Source organism: Cornus florida, unplaced genomic scaffold (assembly GCF_030987335.1).
Source record: "Cornus florida cultivar Cherokee Brave unplaced genomic scaffold, ASM3098733v1 CherokeeBrave_3.0.0_Hap2_Chr01, whole genome shotgun sequence".
NCBI classification, from domain to species: domain Eukaryota; kingdom Viridiplantae; phylum Streptophyta; class Magnoliopsida; order Cornales; family Cornaceae; genus Cornus; species Cornus florida.
In genome coordinates this window covers 118,193,385-118,220,668 of record NW_026775571.1, presented here as the reverse complement: position 1 = coordinate 118,220,668, position 27,284 = coordinate 118,193,385, and the positions used below count along the sequence as shown (strand labels likewise).

The following is a 27,284-nucleotide window of genomic DNA, read 5'->3' as shown; positions in this document are numbered from 1 at the left end:
AATTAGTTTTGGAACACCTTGGGGAAACATTAAAATTACTCTGGTTTGCCGGTTGATTACTTGAAACAGTAAGTGTTCATAAATGGTTAATTGTTCCGGTTTAAATTCTTTTTGCATAATTCATGTTTTAACTAATGTCGGTGATTGAATAAAGAATAGAAATGCTTCAGGAACATACTGGGATTTAATTTAAACACCTAGGAACCCTAGGAATGGATGACAGACGTCTGGGAAGTCGCCGGATTTGAAGACGAAGAGGGAACAGGAGGAGAGCCGGCTCTCGTTGGAAGAGAGCAGGCTCCTCTAATCAAAGAGCAGGCTCCCTCAAGGAGGGAACTGGCTCTAGGGCCTTTGGAGTGGGCTCCCTCAAGGAGGGAGGCGGCTCCATACACTAGGGAGGCGGCTCCCTTGAATTTTTTTCAATTTTCAGCAATTCAGTGACCTGTTTGGGCTACGGGGCTTGGACTTTGAGGTTTTCTGATTTAGGTAGAAGCTGTATTGGGGTATTCAGATATGTTCTAAGCCCTACTAAAATTTTAAAGAGTATGTTAATGAAAAAATTAAACCAACTGGTGTTTTTACTTGAACCACAGACAACTTTTAAATAAGTTAGTTTACTGTTCCTGGATGTAAAGGAGTTTAAATTGCTTAATTTTAGAATAGCAATTCTCAGCGATAGATTACAGTTAATATGCTTCAGTAATTTCAAATATGCATGCAAATTTACAGAATTTTATTTGTCTTGATGATTATACTTGAACAGTAGGTAATTTTAATAAATTAGATTATTGTTTCTGGAAGGAAATGATTTGAAATTGCTAAATCTTAGGATAGCAATTCTCATTGATGGTTTTTCAGTTAATTACATTCCAGTGTTATAAAACTAAGCATGTGAAATTATATATTATGTTATGCTTACTTGGAATTAATTGGTTTACGTGTATGTCCTGTAGTATCAATTATTGAACTTTGTAGAGTAGTATTGAATAAGTTTGTTAATTTATAAAATTTTATCATGTTTAATATGGAACAATTGATGTTTATATTTAATATTTTAATATCGATTGTTGGATATATGAAATAGTTGATAATTACATTTATTACTTGTTTTATCAACTTCTGGATGTTTAGATTGTATGCACTGGTATGGGACGGTGGCACACTAGGTTTGGATTAGCTCGAAACGCTAAGTCTTACCTATTTTGGAATAAGGGTACGGATTATAAAAATAAAATCCTCCTTATATGTAAGTCTGTGCAGCTGAATAAGTTGAACAACTGACTGGATTTCTTATAGATGGATAGGATATGATTTTAAATATATTTTTATGGTATCGCGATATAAGCTTGAGTCTCAGAGTCGACGGTTAGGGAGCATATATGCAGTAGGATGCGTAGCTGGATATGTTGGTTGAGGTATACCCTGTTAGGCTTAGGTAGTCATGCCCACTTAGGTGCATTTTGCATGTTGCCTTCTACTCAGGTTGAGACCCTCATTATAGTCCAGTAAGAGTCCCATAGTGTGGATATATATATATATATATATATATATATATACGGATTATATAGCTATTGTTGAGTTGGTTATAATGTCTATGCGTATCGAGTCTCTGTTTGGATTGTAATAGGATAGAACTTGTTCATGGGCCTGACCCACTTCTATTTTTCAGGTGTTCGCCAGTTCCAGTCTTAGACCTGATCGTGCTGAGCAGAGACTATCACTCACTCTTCCGACGATGTAGGACTTCTCTCCATGGTTTAGATTCTTGATGTTCTTTTAGTTATTTACATTTCAGTTTGGATTTTCGTATTAGGGGTCCAATGGATGGATTTTTGAGTTGTTTAACTGTTAGATTATTGGATTTTAAGTATTAAATTTTTAAGGATTATAATTTAGAATTCTTTCAGCCTTTAATTATTTATTTCTCATTTTATATTTGTATTCTGTGTTCATTTAAATATTAATTATTTGATATTCCCTCAGGTTTGAGCTTTGGCCTAATCAACCCATGTCTTGGATCCGAGGGGTATCACAGCAGTGGCTGGAGTAATGGTAGTGATGGGAGGAACATTCAGAGGACAAATAGGTGGGATAATCCCTGAAGATGCAATCTTATTGCACTCAATGAATATGTTTTCGGCGGGGCAGGGGATGGATCCTTGTAAACGTTTGGCAGGATGATGTCTAGGGAGGCATCCAGTTCATCCGAACCTACACAGGAGCTTGATTCACCCTCGGGAGGAGAACAGTCAATAAAATCGTTTCCATACCCTTCGGCATATCTTAGGGCCCAATCCTAGATAAACGAGCATGAAGAGCCTTCATACCGCCATCAACTCGACCGATGACATTGAGTAGAGTGGTGCGCTCGCTCAAGAGCTTCTTTTCAGAATTGGAATGGGACAACCGTTCAGCAATTAGAGTTCGCTGAAGGTTCCCCTTCTCAGCTCTTAGAGCGTCTGTTTCGGTCTTCAGAACATTTTGCTCAATCTTCAGGACGTCCAACTCATCCTAAAGAGAGTCTCGCTCGTTCTTTAGAGCATCTCTCTCAGCTTTTAGAGCATCCATTTCCTTCTCTAACTCGTTCAGTTTAACCAGCAGCTCTGTATTTTTGGCTTCGGTTATCCTTTCTGGGTCAACAGATCTTTTGAGACCGGCAGAGAGGGATTTGATCTTCTTGTTTGCATGTTCAATACTCTTTTGGAATGTTAACAATCCCAAATAGAATCTGCACAAAGACACAAGTGTATAAGAATGTACAAGTGTCACATAATCAGAACAGGAAAAATAAAGGAAGGTTGGTACAGAAGGTAAAAAAAAAAAAAAGAGGAAAGAAGAATTACCTCAACTGCAGTCGCTGAAAAATGTTGGTACATCTCATTGAAGGTCATTTTATTCTGAACCTCTATGTCCTTAGGGGTCCAAATGCCCTTGTAGAAAGCAAATGAGGTGACTGGGTTTTTGAACAAAGAGTCTGTGGGGGAAATGATTGACCCGTCCTCAAGTCTGAGCAAGGGAAGCCATGGAGTGGCAGAGGTTTTGGCTGCTTCACCTTCTAGAATGGTTACCTGAGAGGAAGGAAGAGTCGTAGTGACCCTGAAATAGAGCATTTGGGCTGGAAGAAGAGCGCTTTGATCATGGCCACCTTCAGGCTGAGGTCTCTTGCCTAGGCTCTTATTTGAAACACGAGTTCGGGTAACAGGAGAACTCACAGAACTTAAAGAAGAACCCTCAACGTTCAGAGAATCATTAGGATAAGTTTCATTGGGGTGCTCAGACGGTGCATCGCTCGGCAGTACAGGTTGAGTTTCAGCCAAGATGGATGATGAAGGTTCAGTGGTAGGCCGCTCATCGTTCTGAGCCACAACTGGGACGGTCGAAGTGGCCACAAAAGTTATTGGTGCAGCAGTGGGAGTGGTTGCAGAACGCCTCCTCCTGTTGAAAAAAGGAATCTAGACATTCTCCATGGTGGTTCCGAGAATGGATATGTCATAAAGGTTGTTCGGGGTGAACAGGTCGGTGGCAGAAGGGATGTCGTTCAGAACTCTCTCCCCCAGAAGGTTAAGTCTAGCCTTGCAAACGCTATAAACCAATTCATCATGATTAATGTGAAGTCAATGACAAAGAAAAATGCAGAAACAATGAAGGCAAATTTCACAAGGGCAATCGGTCAGATGTTTTTTATATTTCTTATACAGAGGGACAGAGCACTCTCCGAAAACGGTTGGGATAGGGAAAGTCAGACCGAGCAGAGTTCGCCAATCTCCACTGATCCCGATTAAGTTTTTCCTCCAACCCTTTTTAGATGAAAGTTTGTCTATACATATGAACCGTTTCTCAATGGGAAAGAAGTGAAAGTACATCTCGGTGGTTCGGATTTTAGTGACTCTATAACAAAGACAAAGATCTATGATGTCTAGATCTAGGTTCCTGTCACGGTTCAGGAGCAGCAGAACTGATATTACCCTAAGAAAGTTTGGATTGACTTGAAGAGGGGAAAACCCTAATTGGCTAAAGACATAACAGAAGAACGGGTGTAGAGGAAAATTACATTTAAGTGGAAAACCGAAAATAGGATCTCGCCAGGAAGGAAACCCTCCCCGGATTTCTCGTCTAGGTTTGTAGGGTAAACTCGAAGGGAAACATTGTTAGGAATATTGTTCCTCGAATGAAGAACATCCAAATCGGGAGCTATTGAAGAGGGGGGATTTTTTAATTTTAAGTTTTCTCTTTTCTAAGGAAAATAGCAAGAGAAATGAACTAACCTAGGAAAAGAAGTTTGTAGAGTACACCTTTAAAGTTAAAGAATCGTGAAGGGGAAACTCACCGGAGAAGACAAAGGAAGTTCGTCGGAGGAGACTAGAGGTTAACAGAGATAATTGAAAAAGATGGAGCTTGAGGATGAAGGTGAGAGAGATAGAAGAAAGATAAGTAATGGGATGCTAAGGTTTTTAAAGAGGAAATAACTCAACGGCCAAGAAACCACGGCAGTAATAATGCAGCAAATCTCAAAGCGCCGTTCTCTGAACTAACCGTTCGTTTCCCCACGTCATCACCACGAGCCGTCACATCATGATTATGTCCTTTCGATAATATCACCCTAATTAATTAGGGAGAGATTATGGGCGTAGATAAAGACACCAAAAATGGACTGGGCCAAGCACGATCCAAATTACCAAGAATGGGTCGGGAAAGAGCAATTGCTCCGAACCAAGTCTCACTAGTTAAGCCCAGGACCGGGAAATCATGTTGGAAGCCCAATTTCAGATAAAAAGAATTGGGCCCATAACCAAGAGAAGCCCAGAAGGTCAGCCTAACGCAAGGAGTTAGTTAGGAAGCTTTTAAAAGATTTGTAACAATCTATAAATAGATTGAAAATAGAGGGAAATGGGATCGAAATATTTTTGAAGTATATAATTATTCTTTCCAAATTGAGAGAAAATTTTTCTTGTATCTTCAGGTTCTTGTAACAATAAGAATGTTTATTAAAGTGAGTTAGACATACTAGACGGAATGGATGTGATTTTCAATAAACATTTATGCATTAATTTAAATAACATATCAAAAGTATAACCTTTTTTTTTTTTTGAAAAGTAAACAATTTATTTTTTAAAATTTTATAATGGGAATCGAACCGGACAGGTCTTCACGGTTCAATTCCGTGTCCCAACGGTTCCGGTTCCAATTTTTTAGGAACCATTGGGAATGGTTCAGTTTTGATTCCATCAAGAACTGTACCAAATTGGACCGTGTGTACCCCTATCGGTTACGAATATAGGGGCAATTTGATAATTTTTTTTTAGTTCTAAGGGGTTCTTAAATTATAGTAGAGATTTTATTCACAATTTTGAAAGTACAGAAAGGTTTTGTGATTATAATAAGGGTTAATTTCACTGACACCCCCTCAGTTTCGGCCAAATATCATCCTCAAACATCTTTCAAAAATAATTATCACTCACATCACAAACTTTTGCTCCGTTTTTCACTAACACCCCAATCGTTAGTTGAACATTTCTGACACGACGTAAAATGACTTAATCACCCTTTGAATTGTCAAACCAACCATTTAGCTTAAAGAATTAAATTAAAAGACTAAAATAACCCAAAGAAGTTGTAAATTTACTGTTGAATGTCATTTAACTCACCAAACCATGCAAAACAACCACGTCCCCCAACATTGACATCGGCACTAGCGTACCCCGTGCAAGTTCAAGCACTCCCTTTTGCATTCTTCTGAGCTCACATTCTTATGCAATTGGGATACCCTAGCATCCAGAATCTTCAAACCTGCTAGTTTTATAAATCCTTCACCAACACCCTTTCCACATGTGTACAATTGCTTTTTCTCCGCACATTTTATGAACCAATCTCGAGGGGACTGCGGTTCGAACCTAGGCAAACAAGTGCACTGCATCGTGTTGTAATTGTTGCATATGGCTGAAGCCCCATATTGTGAGTATTCATCGCAACGATCTTGCGAACCCACAAAAAAGGCCCATTCTTTGGCATCGGTTCGCTATATTGCCCGATCCCACCGGTAATAACATAAGTCTTTGAAATGTTGAAGTATTTGGTAATGAAATTGAATAGTATACCTAACAATTCCATCATAATGGTAATGGTCATTGGTAAGTTATTTTTGCAATATTTTTGCCCACGTGAGTGAAAAAAGGAAAAACCAAAAAAATATTAAAAATTGTTACATATCTCATCTTCACTGTCTATAAAACTCTAATTGAAGAAACCAGCTACTTTGGAGTATTCAAATTCGTAAGCACTAAATCCTTCAACTATGGGAATCTCATTCAGTGTTCTACCGTTCCATGGCCCGGCCAGCCAGATCGGAGCCGAGTTCTTTGACAAATGATCAACTCATGTTAAATACTTTATTTTTATATTAAAACAAATATTTGACATTCTCTCTTTAAAACTTGACATTAAAAAAATATCAAATATTTAATAAAAATACAAATTACTTCGTAATTAACTTCTATAATTTTGTTAAATAATAGGTACATAAATAAATAGAGGTAAGTGCAGAAAACACCCCTCAAGAATAGTTTTAGTAGCACTTTTACTCCCTATTTGAAAAAATGTGCAATAAACACCCCTAATCTTTTGAAATTATGAAAATTACCCCTTTGTGCAATAATCACCCCTAAATTATTGTCTTAATACCTATTTTGCCCTTTTAGTCTTCCAAAAATATCCATCATTCTTTCTCTACTATGTGTCGCCAGTTCCTCCTCCCACCACCGTCTTCTTCTTCTTCTTCTTCAACCACCGCCTGATTGATAGCTTGTGGGTTGTGGATTGGAGGTGGCAGTGGCCGGATCTCGATGCCAAGATTGCGAACCCAGGTTTAATGGGTCTATGAAAGGGAAGAACGTTTGACTTTTGAAAGAGCATTTTAAAAAGCCGGGTCTCAAGAATGCAATAAAAAAACACGTTTAATTATAATGACACGGATGCGTTGTATCTCCTAACAATGCCAGTGCATTAAATTCATTTACAAACCAATCGTGTGAACTTTTATCTTTTCAATATTTTATGGGTTATTAATTGGTAAGAGCATCTCTAACCGTTGTGTATATATTTTTGTGTAAATCTGACTTGTCAAATTAGATTTACATAAATATATTTTATATTACCTATTTTTAGCTTCAACGGTTATTTAATATCTGTTGTGTAAAAAAATATTCCCCAATAACAACCAATCATGTGTCATACCCAAGGCCCTTCATAACTTTTACAAATTTACTTGATTCATTTACTTTTTTGCGATTAAATCTCATGTCCCAATCCTCCTCAATTAGGAAAATAATAATAATTTCCCCCTATAATTTCACTTTCTACAGAAATAAAAAATATACAACAACAATTGCGATTGAATTGACTAATCACCAAAAAAGAAAAAAATAATAATAATTTGTATAACTGTATCAAGCAACAATTATATAAAATCGTGATTAAAATATATATCTAATTTTTGGCTAGTACATATTTATCTCATTAGAATACAATGTAAAAGGATAAAAAATCTAAAAAAACCTTAAAATCTACAACGATGATTACAGAAGATAAGATGAAATGAAAATGATGAATCAAAATATTTTTATTAAAAAAAGAAAAAAGAAAAATAAAAGATGGTTGAACAGTTCTTACTTTGTCCCCAGTTGCAAATTCTTCTCTATGGCGCTCTAAAAGTGGGAAAATGATGAATCAAAATATTTTTATTAAAAAAAGAAAAAAGAAAAATAAAAGATGGTTGAACAGTTCTTACTTTGTCCCCAGTTGCAAATTCTTCTCTATGGCGCTCTAAAAGTGGGAAACAAAGAGGCGTAAAGGAATGAGAGAGAAGAAAGAGAATCGCGAGTGGGAAAGGGAGAGGAGAGAGAAAATATGCTTACGTGTCTGTGTAAAAAAGATGTGTAAAATACACAACCCTTTTACACATAGGTGATGTGGCAGTGTATCTTAACAGACGGCTGGAGATGAAAAAAATTTATAAATCATATGTGGCAGTATATATTTTACACAAAAGGATTTCTTAACAGACCACTGGAAATGCTCTAACTGCTTTCATATCAGTTTTGAATATATATATATTTAAAAAAAATGTATTACTTTTTATTTCCTTGATCCAATTAACACGTATAAGTAAACAACTAGTTGTTTTAAAGGGTAAGTGCAAGAAACACCCCTAAAGTATACTTTGAGTAGTGTTTTTATCCTCTATTTGAAAAAGTGTGCAATAAACACCCCTAATCTTTTGAAATTGTGTAAAATTACCCCTTTGTCACAAATCTGACCTAATATATTGTTGTAATACCCATTATGCCCTTTTAGTTTTTCGGAAATACCCATCCTTCTCTCTGCCCTTTGCGATCATTTTGTCCTCCTCTTCTCTCTCTACGTCTAACTCTACGTCCAACTCCCTGGAGGCAGGAATTTGTACAGAGAAAATAGTAGATTCTATGTGAGGATTAGACTTGTACACAACAAACACGGAAGACAAACTAAAAATCTTTAGGTAGGTTCTCTATTTTTCTCTCCACTTTTATTTCTTCACCTCATACATCATCACCTACACCCCTAATACCGACGAACCCACTTATTCTCTCTCCAAAACCACAATTTTTTTCTCTCTAAAAACTTATCTTTTTTCAGTCGTGCTACCACCCAAATTCTTTCCCCAAATTACAGACATGATTGCTTCAGCATACAAACGAAGCCCATTTTGTTCAATCTCAAACATGTAGTTCCTCACTTCTTTTCAAACCATCTATTGCATCACAGACAAGAATTCCTGACTGAAGAACTGTTTCTCAGTCGTCGGAGCTCCAAATTCGAAGTTTTGACCACTGTGAGCCACCATCGGCGGCGGCGGTGGAGCCAACTGGTGTACAATCACAGGCAGTGATGGTGGTGATGGAGCCAACTGGGTAGGCTGCGTGACTTGATGGGATCCGAATACTTGATTCGAGACCTCACACGAATCGGATTCGGGCAGGGACAGGTTCAGAGAGGTAGGCGAGTCGGTGGTCGACAACGACGACTTCTCAATCTGCGGCATCGGACGAATCAGATCCAGTGAGCTCCACGGCGGAGTTGTGAGCTCAGAGGATGGCGAAACTTGGGCTACCATGGTGGAGGTGCCGGCACCGGAGGTGGAGGAGGTGATTACGATGCAGGATACAACATCATGTTCGGATTTCCACCACCACCACATCTACCTCTCACTGTTCTATTCTGACACATTTGTTGCTTCTGAAACTGGTTTTGCTCACAGTAGAATCCCCCTTTAGCCGAACCTCCCCAAATTGAACACACTTGTTACTTTAGCCCTTGCTCTTGTCTAATTTGAAATTGCATATACTATTATGAAAATTCCCAAATGACTCAGAAAACAGAACATGAGGTATGTGATTATGAGAGATTATGCGATTGCCCGGTGCTGCGAAGCATAGGGTTTCTGGGTGTCCAAAAGGAGTCACTGTTTATTGTTCTTTTCGGTCTTTTTACAAAATTTTGTATTTTTATATATTTTATAAAATTGTTGACTAAGGATATTTTAGTCAAGTTTGGTTTTAAATTTGCCAGAAGGACTTGATTGCACCAAATTAAAACTTGAGGAGTGTTTTTTGCACGAAAATGGTGTGATATACACTGTAAATATAGTTGAGGGGTATTTTTTTGCACTTGATCCTTATTTTAAGGATTTTTAGAATATGCCGAATCCTTGCTTGTGAGATATCTCTTTTGTTCAGCTTTGGATAAGCATTTGATGCTCAATCTTTGAATTTGATTAATAAAATATTTTTCCTCACATGTTGTTAGTTTATAAAATAACAAAATATTTTTCCCCACCTGTTACTGTTAGTTTAGGAAATAGCAAGTGTTTACTAAATTAAGATTGTTTTACTTAGTAGATATATAAATAAGTATTTTTATTATATCCAATATTTGAGCTAAGTAATACAATTTTTTTAATATGTGTCTCCTACATTTGGTGTGCGTTTTTATTTTTACGTTTTATAAATTATCATTATTTATGACTTAATTATGTTAAAGTGAAGTGATAATATTGTGGCCACTTAAAAGACCGGATTCAAATTAATCTTTTATTTTTATTTTTCATGCATACAAAATTACAAATGAATCATAGAACGCAACTTTTAAGATCATTAGAGTGCATTGAATGCCTCTGTCTGTGTAAGCTCTTTTAAGAGCCTGTATGAACTGGTACAACTGCTGGTCTTAAAACAATGATGTGCAGGCCCACTGAAGAGTTGGGACGAAAATAATTAAGACAAAAGTGTGAAAAAAAAAAAAAAAAATTCTTCAGCTATCACTAAAAGTGAAAAATTCATTCATGAACTGTTTGGAATTACAAATGAAGCCTTCATCTATATCACGTTACAAAAAGAAATTTCTTAATAATTTGGATCACATTTTTCGACACCCCGAGGGCTAAAATTATCAAAATACCCTCACTTATTAATTTATATAAAAATTATAAAATATCATAAATGTACAATACTTATAATACCCTCTAAGAGCCATCTTACAACTAACCAATAGTTCACGAAGTTTTTTGTAATTTTGCCTAATAATAATAGACAATAATCAATAATAATAATAATAATAGTACTAGTATTGGTAGGAGTAATAATAATAATAAAAATAAATAAATTGCTTGATTAGTTGATTGATGAATCCCATATACCTATAAATAATTTTTGTAAGCTTATAAATTATTAAAAAAAATGATGTTCTAGTTTAGTTGACTGTGTAATAGTAATATCTGTATTTTGTGGGGGTAAAAAATAGTAATATCTGCAACGGACTAAAAATAAAAAGTACAACAGAAAACATATAATTTATACATATATATATATATATATACACGCGAATAAATATCAAACTAATGATGCAAAAAGAAAGTGACCAATAGATAAATTACAAATTTATGTGAAATCCACGCGTTACATTAACTCATTAATATTTTCTTTCATTACCATGTTTTGGGCTTCATTTGTTTGGATGGAAAATATTTTTTTATTTTTTGGTATTTGGTTGTCCAATATTTAAGTAAAATATTTACTGAGTAAAATAATTTACCACAACCTAACAAAAAATAACTTATGCTTTTGTTCGGGAATTTTTTTTTTCAAGACCTTTGCCAAATACCGAAAAATAAAATTAAAAAATATATTTTATCTCAAAATTTTTTATATAAAATATATTTTTCAAGGAAGATATTTTAAGACAAATGAAAATTGGCCTAGTTTTTCATTTTCAAAAGTATTTTCATATATACGTGCGAATTTTTATATATGTTTACTATTATCATTTTTTAAATTTATTTATTTATCTATTTTTGATAATTTATGAGCTTGCAAAAATTATTTATAAGTATATGAATTCATCAAGCAACTAATCAAGTAATTTATTTTAAATTTTTATTATTATTACTACTACCACCGCTAGTACTATTATTATTATTATTAGTTATTATTATTATTATTATTATTAGTTAAATTGTAAAAAACTCTCTCAACTATTAGTTAGTTGCAAGATGACTCTTGAAGGGTATTATAGGTATTACATATTTATGATATTTTATAATTTATATATAAATTAATAAGTTGGGGTATTTTGATAATTTTGATCTTCTGGGCAGAAAAATGGGATGCGATAATTGGGAGGGTCATTTTTGCAATGTTGGTATAAATGAGGATTTGATGTGTAACCTAAATAATTCAGGTGGGTATTTTTCAGTTTTGGTGATGGTTAGATTTTTTCTCTCTCTTTTCCGATAATTAATCCGTAGTCTTTGTTTATTACTACTTATTTTACTTTCCCTTGGTTAAACACTTGGAATTTGAAATCCCTAACTCGAATGGGAGAGCCCCCACGCTCCTCTCTTTCATTGAAATTCTCAACTTTGACACCCCTATGCAAATTCTTTTCTTTTCTTTTATTTTTTGTTTTTCCAAAGGTTGATAGCTTTCAATCGTTCCCAAACTTCAATTTCTAGTATTACTTTTTCTCTCCTATAATTGATTTCCTGGATATATATATTCAAAGTTTATATATATATATATATATTAATGCTCAGTCAACTGTTCATAGCTTCCAGTAAATGGTGCGTGGTATTCATTAAAGGTCTGTCGGACATGGAGCATATTTCAATTGGTATACTGCTATCTTTGGTGAAGATTTGATCAGCTTCCTCGAGGTGCTTTCGGTAAGCATATATGATGCTCAATCCCTTGAATTTTATTAATATATATTTTTCTCACCTATCGGTTCGGAAATATGAAAAGTTTAGGTATAATTTGTTCTAGCAGTGTCAGCTATCATAAAAATCTTGTTTGCAGTGTCTGCTACCATATATATATATATAAAGCACAAAAGAAGAGGTACTAAGTAATTATCAATATACACCCCTTTATATTTGAGGCCAAAACATTGCTCTGGCATATACCATTTCATCATACAAATCTACTGTCAAGCATTCAACCTACAGCATGTCCACAGAGTTGTGCATTCGCGTTTCTCCCAAAACAAATATATGTAGTCTGGGTAGCAGGTTTCAAGTATAAAATATATGACAAGTCCTTACTATTCCTAGTAAGTTTATCGGCCACTAAGCATGGTAACTGTAACTTCATTGATAGAAGATGACCCTGTTTCGGGGGACTTTCTATTCTGACTTCTTGGAATAGTAAATACTGGTTGCTTTGGTGAAGAAAGATTTGTTTCATTACTCAGCATGAAAATAACAGATGACATAGTTGGTCTGTCTATGGCACTGTCTTGCACACACAAAAGCCCAACTTGAATGCATCGGAGGATCTCACACGTGGGACATGAATCACCCAGTGAAGGGTCTATTATCTCTATGGCCCTGCCCTCGCTCCAAAGCTTCCACACCTAAAATAGTTTTAACTCATTCTCGTAAGAGAAATCTGTTACAATAAAAGGCAAATTTTAACACATAGAAGATCAACAAATTATAAATATTTTACTTACATATCTGATCAAATTTGAGTAGGGATCTTCATGAAAAAACCCAAAGTTCTTCTTGCTACTAATGAGCTCTAGTACTATGACTCCAAAGCTGAAAACGTCAGATTTTACTGAAAAGAGGCCATCTAGAGCGTACTCAGGTGACATATAGCCACTGCATACCACAACATGAAAAGAATATAGTTTTAAAGCTAATTTGTACTCCAACTTAAGCAAGGACTATTGCAACATAGTTGATAAACTTCATTCTATAGCAATGTGATTTTTTTTTTACCGAAAGAAAAAGTAAATGCTGTAATGAAGGACATGCTTGGAATTTATGTGGCTTGACACTTACTATGTTCCCATCACTCTCTTGGTCTTCGCTTCACTTTGATTTCCTCCAAAAATTCTTGCAGTACCAAAATCTGAGATTTTTGGGTTCAACTCGTTGTCTAGAAGAATATTGCTGGCTTTTAAATCTCTATGAATTATTCTTAACCTGGAATCTTGATGAAGATAAAGGATCCCTCGAGCAATCCCATCAATGATTTCACGTCGTCTTTTCCAATCCAAAAATGACTTCCTAGTTTCATCTGATTTAAATTTGCATTTCATCATGCATATATATATACTTGAATAAACATATGGTTAACTGGAATAAAAGTAAATATAACAAATACATTCCAATATATATATGTAACAAAGGGGTTCATACCAAAAATAAAATAGTCCAAGCTTTTATTTGGCATATATTCATAGATGAGCATTGTTTCCTCATTCTCAATGCAACAACCTAGAACCCTCACAAGATTTCTGTGCTGTAGTTTTGCAATCAACAACAACTCATTTTTGAATTCAACGACTCCTTGTCCTGAGTTCCTTGATAGCCTTTTGACAGCTATATCTTGTCCATTCGATAGTTGACCCTGTTGGTGGAATTTAACTCAAAACAAACACTGATTTAATAGATTTATGATTTGAAGAACCATCAACCTCATTGCAACAATTCTCTAAAAGTTATTGTTACTTAGAAGTAAAAAGATAACTTTATGTAATTTAAACTAAGTGGAAACCTGTGATGACCCTGTGGGCGGGTGTGTCGTGGGCGGGTGCGAGAGACACTGATATGCTACCACACTGGCGAGCTACGGGTGCACAAGTCCCACATCGCTTGGGAGAGGAAAAGTGAAGTGCTTATATGTAAGTGTGTCATCTTCAATTGGTATGAGACCTTTTGGGGTAAAGTACAAGAGCAAAACCGTGCGGACTCAGGCCCAAAGCGGACAATATCATACCATGTGATGGAGTGGGTCATTACAAATAGTATCAGAGTCTAATCCAGCCGGAGGGTGTGTCGGTGAAGTGCTTATATGTAAGTGTGTCATCTCTAATTGGTATGAGACCTTTTGGGGTAAAGCGCATGAGATTTGGTTTGTACCAATTCACCATCCCTTTAACTCACGCGCACTGGCAGATCAATACTTGGTAATGAACTATATCGCTTATGGTTTTTAAAATGATAAATTGAGCTCAATGTACCAAGTAACTGAGTCTAGGTTTTCGTTTTGGTTTATTATTATTTTTGCCTGTTGTTTGCTGATCAAAGAACCACATAAATCTTAATTACCTAGTGAAAGTTTGATTACCTTATAAACCGGCCCAAAACCTCCCTCTCCAAGTTTTCTAGAAAGAGAGAAATTGTCTGTTGCTGCTGCTATAGTGTCTAGATCATAGAATGTCAATTCTACCATCCCGCTCTGTTCATGGTTATTTGGATTTGGAGAATTCTTGTTTGTCAAATTAGTGGGGGAGTCCAAAAGTAACATTTCCCGATTTTTTTGCTTCTGCTTGAGGCCTGAATACAATGATACATTTACACAAATAAAAGAATGAGTACCGATATAACATTTTTAGAACAAAACCTATTGGTTTATGTATTATTTAACTATTTCAAAATATCTAAGGAATTATTATTTTCTACGCCTCCTGTTGTTGTAGTATGTGTGCTATTTTGATGATTTTAGAAGAAACGTATAGCTACGGCTGGGGGAGTTTAATATCCTTAGTTCCATGCCATAGTTCAAGTTAATTATCATTTGTTCGAACTTGTAACATGTATTGCTGGTGTTTGTATTTAAATTTTTTTTTTTTCTTCTTCTTGAACAAAAACAGAAGTACAACCAATTAAGCTAGTTTCTGTAATTTACCTTTCCTCTTGGCATTCTTTCTCCAGAAGAAATAAGAGCAAGAAATGAAGAGAAGGAGTCCCAAAGCAACCGGCAGGAAGATGATCACAAGTGTCCTTTTCATCCCGTGAAAACCATTTGAGTTCTTCCTCATATTTGCCGCTGATTAACAAGCAGAAGAATCTCATTTTCATGGTAAGTTGTAGTAATAAATAAGACACAACAGAGATTGCAAGTTGCACTGTTGCAAGGTCCTTGTATGGTGTATATATACATATCCATTTTTATGTATGGGTTATATCAATAGGGTTTCAAAAAATGTATAAAACAATTTCTTAATAGTTGGAAGACCAGAACCTGACCATCCGAAAATAAAAACGACCAGAACCTGGCAGGGAAAGATCTGATCACCAAAGCTTTGGCACAGAATTAATTTAGGTAAAAATTAACCAAAGGGTTTGGCTTTAGTGATTATTTACTTGAGCCTGATGAGTGAGTGGCGCCTAATGAAGCATCAAATCTAAGGTTTAACTCCCTTAAGTAAAAATAATTTCTTGAAGCCACGTTCACAGGTGAAAGTCCAAACTTTACCCAACTCCTGTAAAAGGGACGCTTTACATGATGTCCTAAGAATTAGTCAAGTTGGACAAAGTCTCCGGATTACCGGGAAAAAAATATATATACAGTGAATTAAAGTACATACCAAGCTCTACGGCATCTACCCGGACGTAAAAGTCTTGTCCATCTTCATTGAAATTGTACTGTTTAATATCATTTAGCTCACCATACCAAGCATAGCAACCACGTCCCCCAGCATTGACATCAGCACTAGCATACCCGGTGCAGTTACACTGGTTGAAGCACTCCCTTTCACATTCTTGTAAGCTCACATTCTTATACAAATGTGATATCCTAGCGTCAGGAATTTTCACACCTGTTAGTTTTATGAATCCTTCACCACCACCCTTCCCGCATGTGTATGCATGGCTCTTCTCCTTCTCCACACACTTTTTGAACAAATCCTGAGGAGCCTGTGGTTCGAACCCGGGCAAACAGGTGCAATCTTCGGTGTTGTTAGAGTTGCATATAGCTGACGCCCCGCACCGCGAGTATTCGTCACAACGATCTTGTGAACCCACAAAATAAGCCCATTCTTTTGCATGGGGTTGCCATATTGCCCGTAGGATTGCTCCCACCGGGAATAACACAAGTCTTTCAAAAGTTGATGTATCTGCTACTGAGATTGAATAGTATACCTAACAATAGAATCATAGGCAAGTGAATTTAATCCAAATAGGAAAAAGAAAAGGACAAAGGAAAAAAAAAAAAAAGGTTGCTACATACCTCATCTTGATTGTCTATAAAACTCCAATTCAATCTTGAACTACTTGGGGGAATCCCATTGAGTGTCCTACCGTTCCATGGGCCGTCGCGCCAGATCGGAGCCGAGTTCTTGTACAAGAAGAACTGAGGCGAGCCGCGTAAATCAACCTTCAATGAGTAATTCCCGGGTGCCGGGTCATCACCCGACCTCCAACAAGTCAGGAACCGGTTCAGACCTCTCCTCCGGTCAAACCCCAGTTTCATTCCTGGCAAAAGCGTACCAGTCGGGTGATCAAAGCTTTGCCAAACAACTGTGCTGGAATGGTCCAACCCGTTAGTTGCGATTAGAACCAAATTGCCTGAAGGTAAGAGCTGGGCGGTCGAGTTGCTAATTGCCGAGACATTGGTAGACCAGAGCGCTAACCCTCCTTCATTGTCGGTGTCGAAGATGGCAATGTTGCCGTCATCGGCGATCTTGAAGACGCCGGTTTTGTTCTTGATTGGGTTGTTTCTATTGGCGACCCAGACAATAGTAAACACCGAAATCTTGTTGAACCAAATACCAATGTACCGGTTCGGAGACTTCCCGGGGCTGAAGAAGCCTAGTCTGAAATTACCATTAGAGGACACAAGGACTTCGTCTTTAGCATCGGAGATGAACCGGTTGCGGGTTAGGGTATCGGTAGTGTTACTGCAACCGAAGAGAAGTAGTAGTACAAGCATAACAGCACCGAAACTTGTCTCGGACCTCATGATCAAGACATGTCACAGTATGAATGCATGGGCAGTGTGAGCACCATCTATATTTAATACGTTTAGTCGGTTCAAATTTATTGTAGGGTAATGTAGAAATTTTTGTGACAATAGCTAGAAGTTTAGCTTTCCATATTTGATTACGGAGTAATGTTACTGGGAGAGTAGAGTTCTTAATTTTTAACCACATAATTAACTTTGTATTTTTTGATATCAATAAAAATTCAAATTTAATACACTTTTCATTTCACTAATTAGATATGAAGAGTTTATAGTTATCATGAGGTCTTCTTAATAGTATTACTCTTTGATTACTTATAATTACAACGTTACGATTATAATTGGCTTAAGTTGATGATGTGGAGGGAAGAAAACTCAAGAATCAATCATAAATTGATAATTCGTGGAATTAACCTTATCATTTTGTCCAATCCGTTATACACACCACTGTTTTGTTCTTGAAAGGGAACTAATCAGTGTTTCGTATAATTTATTTATGTAAATGTGAATGAGAAGTATATTTGAGGTTGTAATTTTAAATTTCAAATTAAGATTACTGATTATAACTGGGATGATATATCATACTTAATTTATAAGAGTACTGTTGACTTAAGGAAGGATTGAATGCTTTTATGTATGTGTGAAAGTTGTTTCCCCACACAAAAAACCGATTTCAGAGTGTGTCTCATGCATAAAATCTGAGTTCCACTGCAGCATTGCTCCAGCAGATGCAAAAATATATACACAGTGAGAGAGATCGGTGAAGAAGATTAATTAAGGAATATTTAGATATTTAACATTTGGGAATGGAAAAAATTGCTTCAATGGAAGTGTCAGGACTCAAAGTGTTGGGCGAGAGCAACAAGTGGCACCATGTTTGGGATACATGAAAGCATCCCACTTTTCCAGATTATTTAGTTGACTTTTGAGCAGCGACACCGGTGTGTGACTTGGTCCGGTGATAAGGGTCTTTGGTTTAATTGCGAGGTGATAGCGATCGATTCCCATCCCCATTGTTGGGACCCAAAAAAAAAAATGTGGAATTCGAAATTCCAAAGTCAAATCCAAATCCAAATCCAAATGGGACCCTCCTTCTCTTTCATTGAAATTTTAAACTAAAATATTCTTATCCTTATCCTTAGGACAATATTTTTATTATAGATAAGGAAAATAACATTTATGAAGTTTAATATATACAAGTTGGTATATTTTTTAACCATGACACCTCCTCAAGTTTAATAAAGTTTGTGAGAGTTCTTTATTACAGTAGTGCTACAAGTAGCAAGGGTGATATCGAAAACACAAAATATGAATAATTCAGACAAGATAGGATCCGAGGTGGATTGAGAGAGGTGAAAGCACAGGCAAGATCAAGAGAGAGTATAAAGATGACAGTGTTCTGATACACTATTGATTCCTTTGATAAAGATGTATAGAGAAAGCATGAGGGAGAGAACTTTGAGCTCTCTCTGTCTAGAGGTTGTTTTCTCCCCCTTTGGTTCTACCTCTATTAGCCTTGGAATATTTCCTTTTATAGGCCAGGTGAAAAGTTGGGTGATGTATATGATGACATCACCTATAGGCCCATTAACATGAGATGGGTTTAATTGTAACGGAGTCAAATAGTATTTCTCTCTCTACAAGCCAGGTCGAGTGCTGACTCGACGGACCATGCATTTCAGCTACCAAACCAAGTACCTCCTCAGATCCTAGATCATCCTGAGTCCAGCTCTCAACTCAGGTCTTTAAGTCCTCGATCTTCTATTCGGGTTATATAAATGTCATGGCAAATGCCACTTACCTTTGACCGTTGACTGTTTAACTTGTGAGCCATTGTTAATGATGTGGCCTAGTCATATGGACTCGGCTAAATCCACCCCCTACATTTAATCCCCTTGCGCGGGTGAGCTTAGAAAAAGATAGAAGGTTAGTCGTGCATAAATGATGTTTGTTGTTATGATTCTCTCAGCAAGAGAGGAATCATTTGAGATTCTTATCAGTATTGGCAAAAACGAATACAAATGAGTACTGGCACGGTCGAGTGCGCTAGAGTACTGGCACGAGTGAGTGCAAATGAGTGTGTAAGCCAAGTAGATGGCATGAAACTCTGCGAAACAAATACCAAGCACGAGTTAGTACGTGCTAGCACGGTCGAGTACGAATGAGTATTGGTACGATCGAGTGCAACATAGTACTGGCATAAGCGAGTGCAAGTGAGTATTGGCACAGTCGAGTACGCTAAAGTACTGGCACGGGCGAGTGCAACTGAGTGTGTAAGCCAAGTAGATAGCATGAAACACTGCAAAACAAATGACAAGCACGAGTTAGTCCGTGCTAGCACAGTCAAGTACGAATGAGTACTGGCACGGTCAAGTGCAATACAATACTGGCATGAGCGAGTGCAAGTGAGTACTGGCATGGTCTAGTGTGCTAGAGTACTTGCATGGGCGAGTGCAAATGAGTGTGTAAGCCAAGAAGATGACAGGAAGCACTACGAAAAAAATGCCAAGCACGAGTTAGTCTGTGCTAGCATGGTCGAGTGCGAATCACTACTGGCACGAGTGAGAAACAATACTAGCACGAGTGAGTACAAGTGAGTGTGTAAGCCAAGTATCTGGCGTGAAATACTGCGAAACAAATGAGAAGCACGAGTTAGTTCGTGTTAGCACGATCGAGTGCAAGTGAGTACTGGCACGGTCGAGTGCGCTAGAGTACTGGTATGAGCGAGTGGAACTGAGTGTGTAAGCCAAGTAGATAACATGAAACACTGCAAAACAAATGCCAAGCAGGAGTTAATCCGTGCTAGCATGGTTGAGTGTGAATCAGTACTGGCCCAAGTGAGAAACAGTACTGGCACGAGTGAGTGCAAGTGAGTGTGTAAGCCAAGTAGATGGCGTGAAATACTGCGAAACAAATGAGAAGCACGAGTTAGTTCGTGCTAGCACGATTGAGTGCGAATGAGTATTGGCACGATCGAGTGCAAGTGAGTACTGGCATGGTCGAGTGCGCTAGAGTACTGGCACGAGCGAGTGCAACTGAGTGTGTAAGCCAAGTAGATGACATGAAACACTGCAAAACAAATGCCAAGCAGGAGTTAGTCCGTGCTAGCACAGTCGAGCGCAAATCAGTATTGGCACGAGTGAGTGCAAGTGAGTGTAAGCCAAGTAAATGGTGTGAAATACTGTGAAACAAATGAGAAGCACGAGTTAGTTCGAGATAGCACGATCGAGTGCGAATGAGTATTGGCATGATCGAGTGCAAGTGAGTACTGGCACGAGTGAGTGCAACTGAGTATGTAAGCCAAGTAGATGGCAGGAAACACTACGAAACAAATGCCAAACATGAGTTAGTTCGTGCTAGCACAGTAGAGTGCGAATCAGTACTGGTATGAGGAAGTATGAGTAAGTATACAAGCCAAGTGGTCGGCTTGAAACATTGTAACATAAATGTGGTCTGTGTAGTGTTAATGTAATACCCCTAATTTTAAAAATGATATAATTGGAATTTTATTATTTACCTTATTGTTTTAGTTATTTATTTTATTATTTTTAGGTGCTTACGTGGCTATGTGTTTAGATGGTTTCCTGTTTTATGTGTAATTGAATTAAGTGTTGTGTGGAATTATTTGTTAATTGATTTTGTTAAGGTGTGTGTTTAATTGTAAGTTTATTTGCTAGATTAAATATGTATTTTAAAAGGATGAATTGGAATAGTAGTAATAGATCGACCCAAAGGGGTCTCATGGACTATCTAAATAGAGTTGATTGTAGATACGAATATTTACCCATATATGGATGGTTGTATGGATTTATATGGGTATATACGTATATAAGGATAGGGTATTATTTTTATTAATAATTATTTATTAATAATACTAATAATGGTAGTTTAGGTTCGTAGGTGATATATACATATATAATTATAAACTATGTATATATTTATTTATCACGACATTATAGTATTATGTATTATATTTTTTTATTTTTCTTTCCGGACTTAGTTTTCAATTAGGACTAGGGTTGGTTTCTGTTTAAATTATAAATATATACGATGGTCTGCAATAGGGTTTGAAAAACCCTTATAACAGCAGTAAGGGACGGGAGGATACAGAGAGTTTTTATAGAGAAACTGAGAGAGAAGAAGCTAGGGTTCTGGCCAAGGATTGTAAGCCGGACCAAGGAGGAAGGTTGAGGGTTGTTCGAGGGTTAGAACCGGAGCAGAGGAGTCCTTGACGGCAGTCACGATCACCAGAAAAACTTAGGAAGACAGCGACGAAGTTTTTATTCAAAAACCACATAGGCAAGTTCTATTCTGTTTCTCTCCCGTTGGCCTGTGTTCTGTGCATACCTGGATGATCTCTAGGATCTTAATCGGATATGAACTGATTCTTGCATAATTAATAAATGTTAATTTGCTCGTCTGTATGTGTCTGAAATTGTTTTTGCAAGTTGGAATTTATTGTCTGATATTAAAACATAATTGAATCGGTAATTGTTTTTGTTGTTTTTTTTAATGCAAACTGGTTGGAATGAATAACTGGGATGATACTGGATGCATATTAGACTTTTAAGGTCAATATAAATAAAGAACAGATGGGTTAGAAACGGCCGGAAACGAAGCAGACGAAGCGAGGAGGAGCAGTGCTCTCGGAGAGGGAAAGAGAGTCAGCTCCAGGAGGTTGGGAGCCGGTTCCCCTCTTCACAGTGCTGGCTCTAAGGTCTAGGGAGCTGGCTTTGAGGTGGTTGTGTTGGAATGTTAATGAGGGTTCTATATATTAATTCAGAGTGTATTAAAACCCTTTGATGTATAGTCTTTGGTTGTATGCTAATAATTTGAACTCTATCGAAAATTAAACAATTTTGCATGCAGTTAACGGATAGGAAGGATTAGATTGTTAAATTTTGTTTTAATAATTTAATGGGCTTTAGCATAGACTCCAAAAATCATATTATGCAGTATTGGATCCTACCTTGCATAATTAATGTCTTTGTGCTCATGGATTTAACAGTAGGAAAGTTTAACCGATCTTGCATACTGTTAATGGATAGAAAGGATTAAATTGTTTAGTTTTGTTTTAACAATTTAATGGATTGTAGTATGATTTATAAATCATGTTCTGGATGCATAATAGAGTCATTTAATTATCAGACTTGTTTTATGCTTACTTTCGATTAAAATTGCTGAGGTATTAAACTTTAACTTGCAATTATATGGATTACGATTTTGGAATTTTAATTGCTGACATATTAAAACTCTGTTCTGCAATTACGTGGATTAAATGTTTGGATTCTCTTTGCTAAACTATTAAATAATGTTCTAGCAATTTACAGGGATGTTATTTTGGATTTTGGTTGATGAACTGTTTAAATTCTGTTTTATCAGTTATATGGATTATGTTGATAGTATTTGATGTACTATATGAGGTGTTGCATCATTTATAGATTATTTACATTATATGCACCGGTATGGGACGGTGGCATATGGAGGGGCGAATTAGATCAAAACGCTAATTCCTACCAATTCATACATACGAAATGGATTAACTAAAACAGTTAAATCCTACATGGTTACATGTCCTGTCAACTAAAACAGTTGAACGACATATTGGATGGTTGTTTATATTTCTGTATTAGGAAGGATAGGGATTTAATTAAAACATTTAAATCTTAATTATATGTCGTGTCTGGACGACGAACAGTTGACCAACACAAAATTATATTTAGATGGAGTTTATATAAATAATTATGGTACCGCGATATGAGCTTAAGTCTTATAGTCGACGGTTAGGGAGCGTATATGCAGTAAGATGCGTAGCTGGCTATGTTGGTTGAGGTATACCCTGTTAGGCTTAGGTAGTCATACTCACTCAGGTGCGTTTTGTATGTTACCTTCTATTCAGGTTGAGACCCTCATCATAGTCCAGTGAGAGTCCTGTAGTGTGGATATATATATTTATTTACGGACTATATAGATATGGTTGAGACATTTAGGGTGTATCTGTGTATCGGGTCTCTGTTTGGATTGTAGTTAGGATAAAACTTGTTCGTGGGCCTGACCCACTATTTTTTTTTAGGTAACGGATGGTTCCAGGTCTTAGAGCTTGTTCGTGCTGAACAGAGACGGCTACTCATTCTTCCGACGACGTAGGAGTTTTCTTCACGGTTTAGCATTGGATTTTCTTCAGTTGTTGTTTCAGTGTTAGATTTTTATTATAGGTCCACTAGATGGATTTCCGAGTTGTATTAGAAATGGAGAAGTTGAAGGTATCAGAATAATTTCTTATTTATAAAATTTATTATGAGGTTTCAGTTTCTGGATTATTATTTTAGTTTCTTTTCAGCAATTTTATTTATTCCTGTTTATCTTAATTGTATTCTGTGTTTGTTTATTACTAATTGGTTTGATATCCTCGGGTAATCGGGCGTGAGCCTAGCCAACCCATATCCGGGAATCCGGGGGTATCACAGTTAGTGCTTTATATAGTCCCCCTGTATGGGTGGAATTTTTAGAAGGTAAAAGGCAAGTTGTGCATAAATGATGTGTCGGCCCAGTAGCCTAGGTTGGAATGTTTTATTTTTCAAAGTTTCTAAGTGTTGTAACTCGAGAAACGTTTGAAATGAAAGTATTGGATGAGATTCCAAACTTTCTAAGTCCGAGAATTAAAGGGTCAGGCTAGTAGCCATTGGTTTTAGTACCCGAGGATGGATTGTATCGGTCGAGGTTTTAGTATTTGAGGACGGATCACTCAAGGTTTTGGTACTCGAGGACGTATCGCATCGCTCGAGATATTTGTACTTGAGGACGGATCGCTCAAGGTTTTGGTACTCAAGGATGGATCGTATCGCTCAAGATTTTAGTACTTGAGGACGAATCGATCAAGGTTTTGGTACTCGAGGATGGATCATATCACTCAAAGTATTTGTACTTGAGGATGGATCACATCACTCGAGGTTTTAGTACTTGAGGACAGATCACTCAAGGTTTTGGTACTCGAGGATGGATCGCATCGCTCGAGATTTTTTTGTACTTGAGGACGGATGATAAACGCCGAATATTGCATATTCAAGCGCCCTTAATTGCATTATTTAAGTCCATTGTTTGTTTAATTATGTAGATTACCTTCATATGCACGTTTTTGCATATTTTCAGGTTCATTGGCCAAAAAGAAGCAAGAAGGATACTTTGTGGAGTTTTAAACATCAAAGGTCACAATGCTGAATTTCTGGCAGCAGTGGAACCTGACTTTTGTCGCCATTTTCGACCTAGCAAACTCAAGAACTGGACTTCCATCATAACATGAAAGATTTAGAGCTCTGAATTAGCTTTCCAAATCTTCAAACGGTTTGTCATTCGGAGCTCGGAGTAGAGAGTTATGGCCTTGTTACCAGAGGTGTGCAGAACTGCCTGGCAGTACTGAAGTACTGCCTTTCTCCCCATTTTCGACCAGCCAGACTTGAGATTTGGGTCTTTATCAAAACATGAAGTTTTTAAAGCTCTGAATCAGCTCTCCAAATATTTAAACGGTTCATCATTCGAAGTTCGGAGCGCAAAGTTATGGCCATTTCATCAAAGTAGGTCTGGGCGGAGCAAGTGAAGCATGGAGCTTTTTACAATTAATTCGAGTGCTCGAGGCCCTATTTCGAGCACTCGAAATTTGGGCAGTTTGCTCCACGAGACAGCCCACTTGTGCTCTGAAATTTCCAATTTTGGATGGCCCTCTTTTATGAGGTGGTTGGGGATGTTTTTGGAGGAGAGAGAGAGCCTAGTTTGGTGGTAGATAAGAGGGATAAGAGCCACACATCTCATAAGCTACTTTGGGATCAGATTTTGGGGAGAGAAGAGAGGAAGGAGATAGAGTTCTTCAAGCTTGAAGAAGGGAGCACGAAAATGGAGGAGGTCTTCAAGCTTCTTCCTTCTTCCATTGCTCCTATGGGTAACTAAATCTTCTCTAGGGAGGTGATGAAGCTCCTCCCTTGTAAGCATGTGCTAGTGTAGATTTTATTTTGGGGAGAACAATGTATAGTTTTTGGTTATTTTATGATCTAGAGCATCATATTTTTTGTAATGAACTTTAATATCTATACATGATTATTTTGAGTTATTCCTCTTGTTTTAGATGATTGCTTCTCTTAATCATAATGCTTACACTTTCATAGTGACAATGGAAGTTAGATCATGAAATGGTTTTATTGACATGAAGTTGGAGAACTTAGATAGTCCATTGCTTAGGATCCCCCTTTGATGGTCTATGCTTAATTCCTAATTTTATGTGCTTTCATCATTCCATTAAGGACTTGATAATCTTGGGCTTAGGGAGCATGTGAAGGCTACACCCTAGTTTAGGTGGCTTGAGTATGTGAACCTTTGATGGATTATTCTTGTTGTTGATTTAATGAACTTCTTGAAAATACTATAGCAACCAAGTGTTGCCATGTATCATGACCATCATTTGTGTTGTTTTTCCCCAATTTAATCTTAATCTAGTATGTGTATAGGGTTGGAGTGAATTCATCTCCCTAGTCTTTTTTACTTGTATCTCACTTCTTCAATTTCATTGCAATTTATTGTTTTATGCATTTTAATTTCTTAGTTTAGTGACAAACACACAAACCCTTTATAAACCCCTCATCACTCTAAAATGACTTTAGATACTTAGGTTGCCTTAAGACTAGCGCAGTCCCAGTGGTTCGACTTACCCGTCCAATAGCCCTATGTTACAATGATTCGTGCTATTGTGAAGAGGGTTGATTTATAATTGATTTCGACCGTTGATCAACGGATCGCTCAAGGTTTTAGAACTCGAGGATGAATCACATCGCTCGATGTTTTTTTATACTTGAGGACGGATCGCTCAAGGTTTTGGTACTTGAGGATGGATCACATCACTCGAGGTTTTAGTACTTAAAGACGGATCGCTCGAGGTTTTAGTACTCGAGGATGAATCGCATCGCTCGAGGTTTTTTTGTACTTAAGGATAAATCACTTGAGGTTTTGGTACTCGAGGATGGATCGCATCGCTCGAGGTTTTTTGTACTTGAGAACGGATCGCTCAAGGTTTTAGTACTCGATGATGGATCATATCGCTCGAGGTTTTTGGTACTTGAGGACAGATCGCTCAAGGTTTTGGTACTCGAGGATGGATTGCATCACTCGAGATATTTGTACTTGAGGACGGATCGCTCAAGGTTTTGGTACTCGAGGATGGATCGCCTTGCTCAAGGTTTTTTGTACTTGAGGATGGATCACTCAAGCTTTTGGTACTCGAGGATGGATCGCATCGCTCGAGGTTTTAGTACTTGAAGACGGATCGCTTAAGGTTTTAGTACTCGAGGATAGATCGCATCCCTAGTGAAGTTACCAAAATGTGGGGGTTCTTTATTACAATAGTGCTACAAGTAGCAAAGGTGATAATGAAAACACAAAATATGAATGATTCAGATAACATAGGATCTGAGGTGGATTGAGAGAGGTGGAAGTATAAGCAAGGTCGAGAGAGAGTATAAAAATGGCAGTGTATTGATACACTATTGACTCCCTTGATAAAGGTGTTTGGGGAAAGCATGAGGGAAAGAGCTTCTGAGCTATCTCTGTCTAGAGGTTGTTTCCTCCCCGTTCTGCTCAACCTTTATTGGCCTTGGAGTATTTCCTTTTATAGGCCAGGTGAGAGGTTGGGTGATGTCTATGATGATATCACCTATAGGCCCATTAACATGAGATGGTTTAATTGTATGGGAGTCAAATAGTATTTCTCTCTACAAGCCAGGTCGAGTGTTGACTAGACGGACCTTGTACTTCAGCCACCAAATCAAGTACCTCCTCAGATCGCAGATCATCCTGAGTCCTGCTCCCAACTAAGGTCGTCAAGTCATCGATCTTCTGTTCGGGTTATACAAATGTCGTGGCAAATGCCACTTACCTTTGACCGTTGACTGTTTGACTTATGGGCTATTGTTGATAATGTGGCCTAGCCATGTGGACTCGACTAAATCCATCCCCTATAAA

The 27,284-nt window shown here is 37.2% G+C and overlaps 2 protein-coding genes and 1 long non-coding RNA gene across 4 annotated transcripts; 1 reads left to right on the top strand and 2 right to left on the bottom strand.

The window, feature by feature from the left end:
• Positions 1-8,297: 8,297 nt before the first annotated feature.
• LOC132266728 (uncharacterized) lies at positions 8,298-9,484 on the bottom strand. The gene has a single exon (XM_059767719.1). The coding sequence runs from the start codon at positions 9,230-9,232 to the stop codon at positions 8,786-8,788; it is 447 nt and encodes a 148-aa protein (XP_059623702.1). The 5' UTR covers positions 9,233-9,484; the 3' UTR covers positions 8,298-8,785.
• A 2,291-nt stretch (positions 9,485-11,775) lies between these two features.
• LOC132266738 (uncharacterized) lies at positions 11,776-25,374 on the top strand. Its single transcript, XR_009468702.1, has 3 exons — positions 11,776-12,253; positions 15,254-15,401; positions 24,432-25,374. It is a non-coding gene; the product is annotated as an uncharacterized LOC132266738 (long non-coding RNA).
• On the bottom strand, positions 12,448-17,461 carry LOC132266719 (G-type lectin S-receptor-like serine/threonine-protein kinase At1g11410). 2 transcript variants are annotated; one of them, XM_059767696.1, is made up of 8 exons: positions 16,551-17,458; positions 15,910-16,462; positions 15,228-15,368; positions 14,667-14,875; positions 13,736-13,946; positions 13,376-13,613; positions 13,042-13,192; positions 12,448-12,942 (listed from the first exon to the last, which is right to left on the bottom strand). In XM_059767696.1, exons 1-8 carry the CDS (start codon positions 17,280-17,282, stop codon positions 12,646-12,648), a joined length of 2,532 nt encoding a protein of 843 aa, XP_059623679.1. In that variant the 5' UTR covers positions 17,283-17,458; the 3' UTR covers positions 12,448-12,645. The 2 variants fall into 2 exon arrangements, with proteins under 2 accessions (XP_059623679.1, XP_059623688.1); XM_059767705.1 differs by lacking the exons at positions 13,736-13,946; positions 14,667-14,875 and having other exon boundaries at positions 16,551-17,461.
• Positions 25,375-27,284: the final 1,910 nt, after the last annotated feature.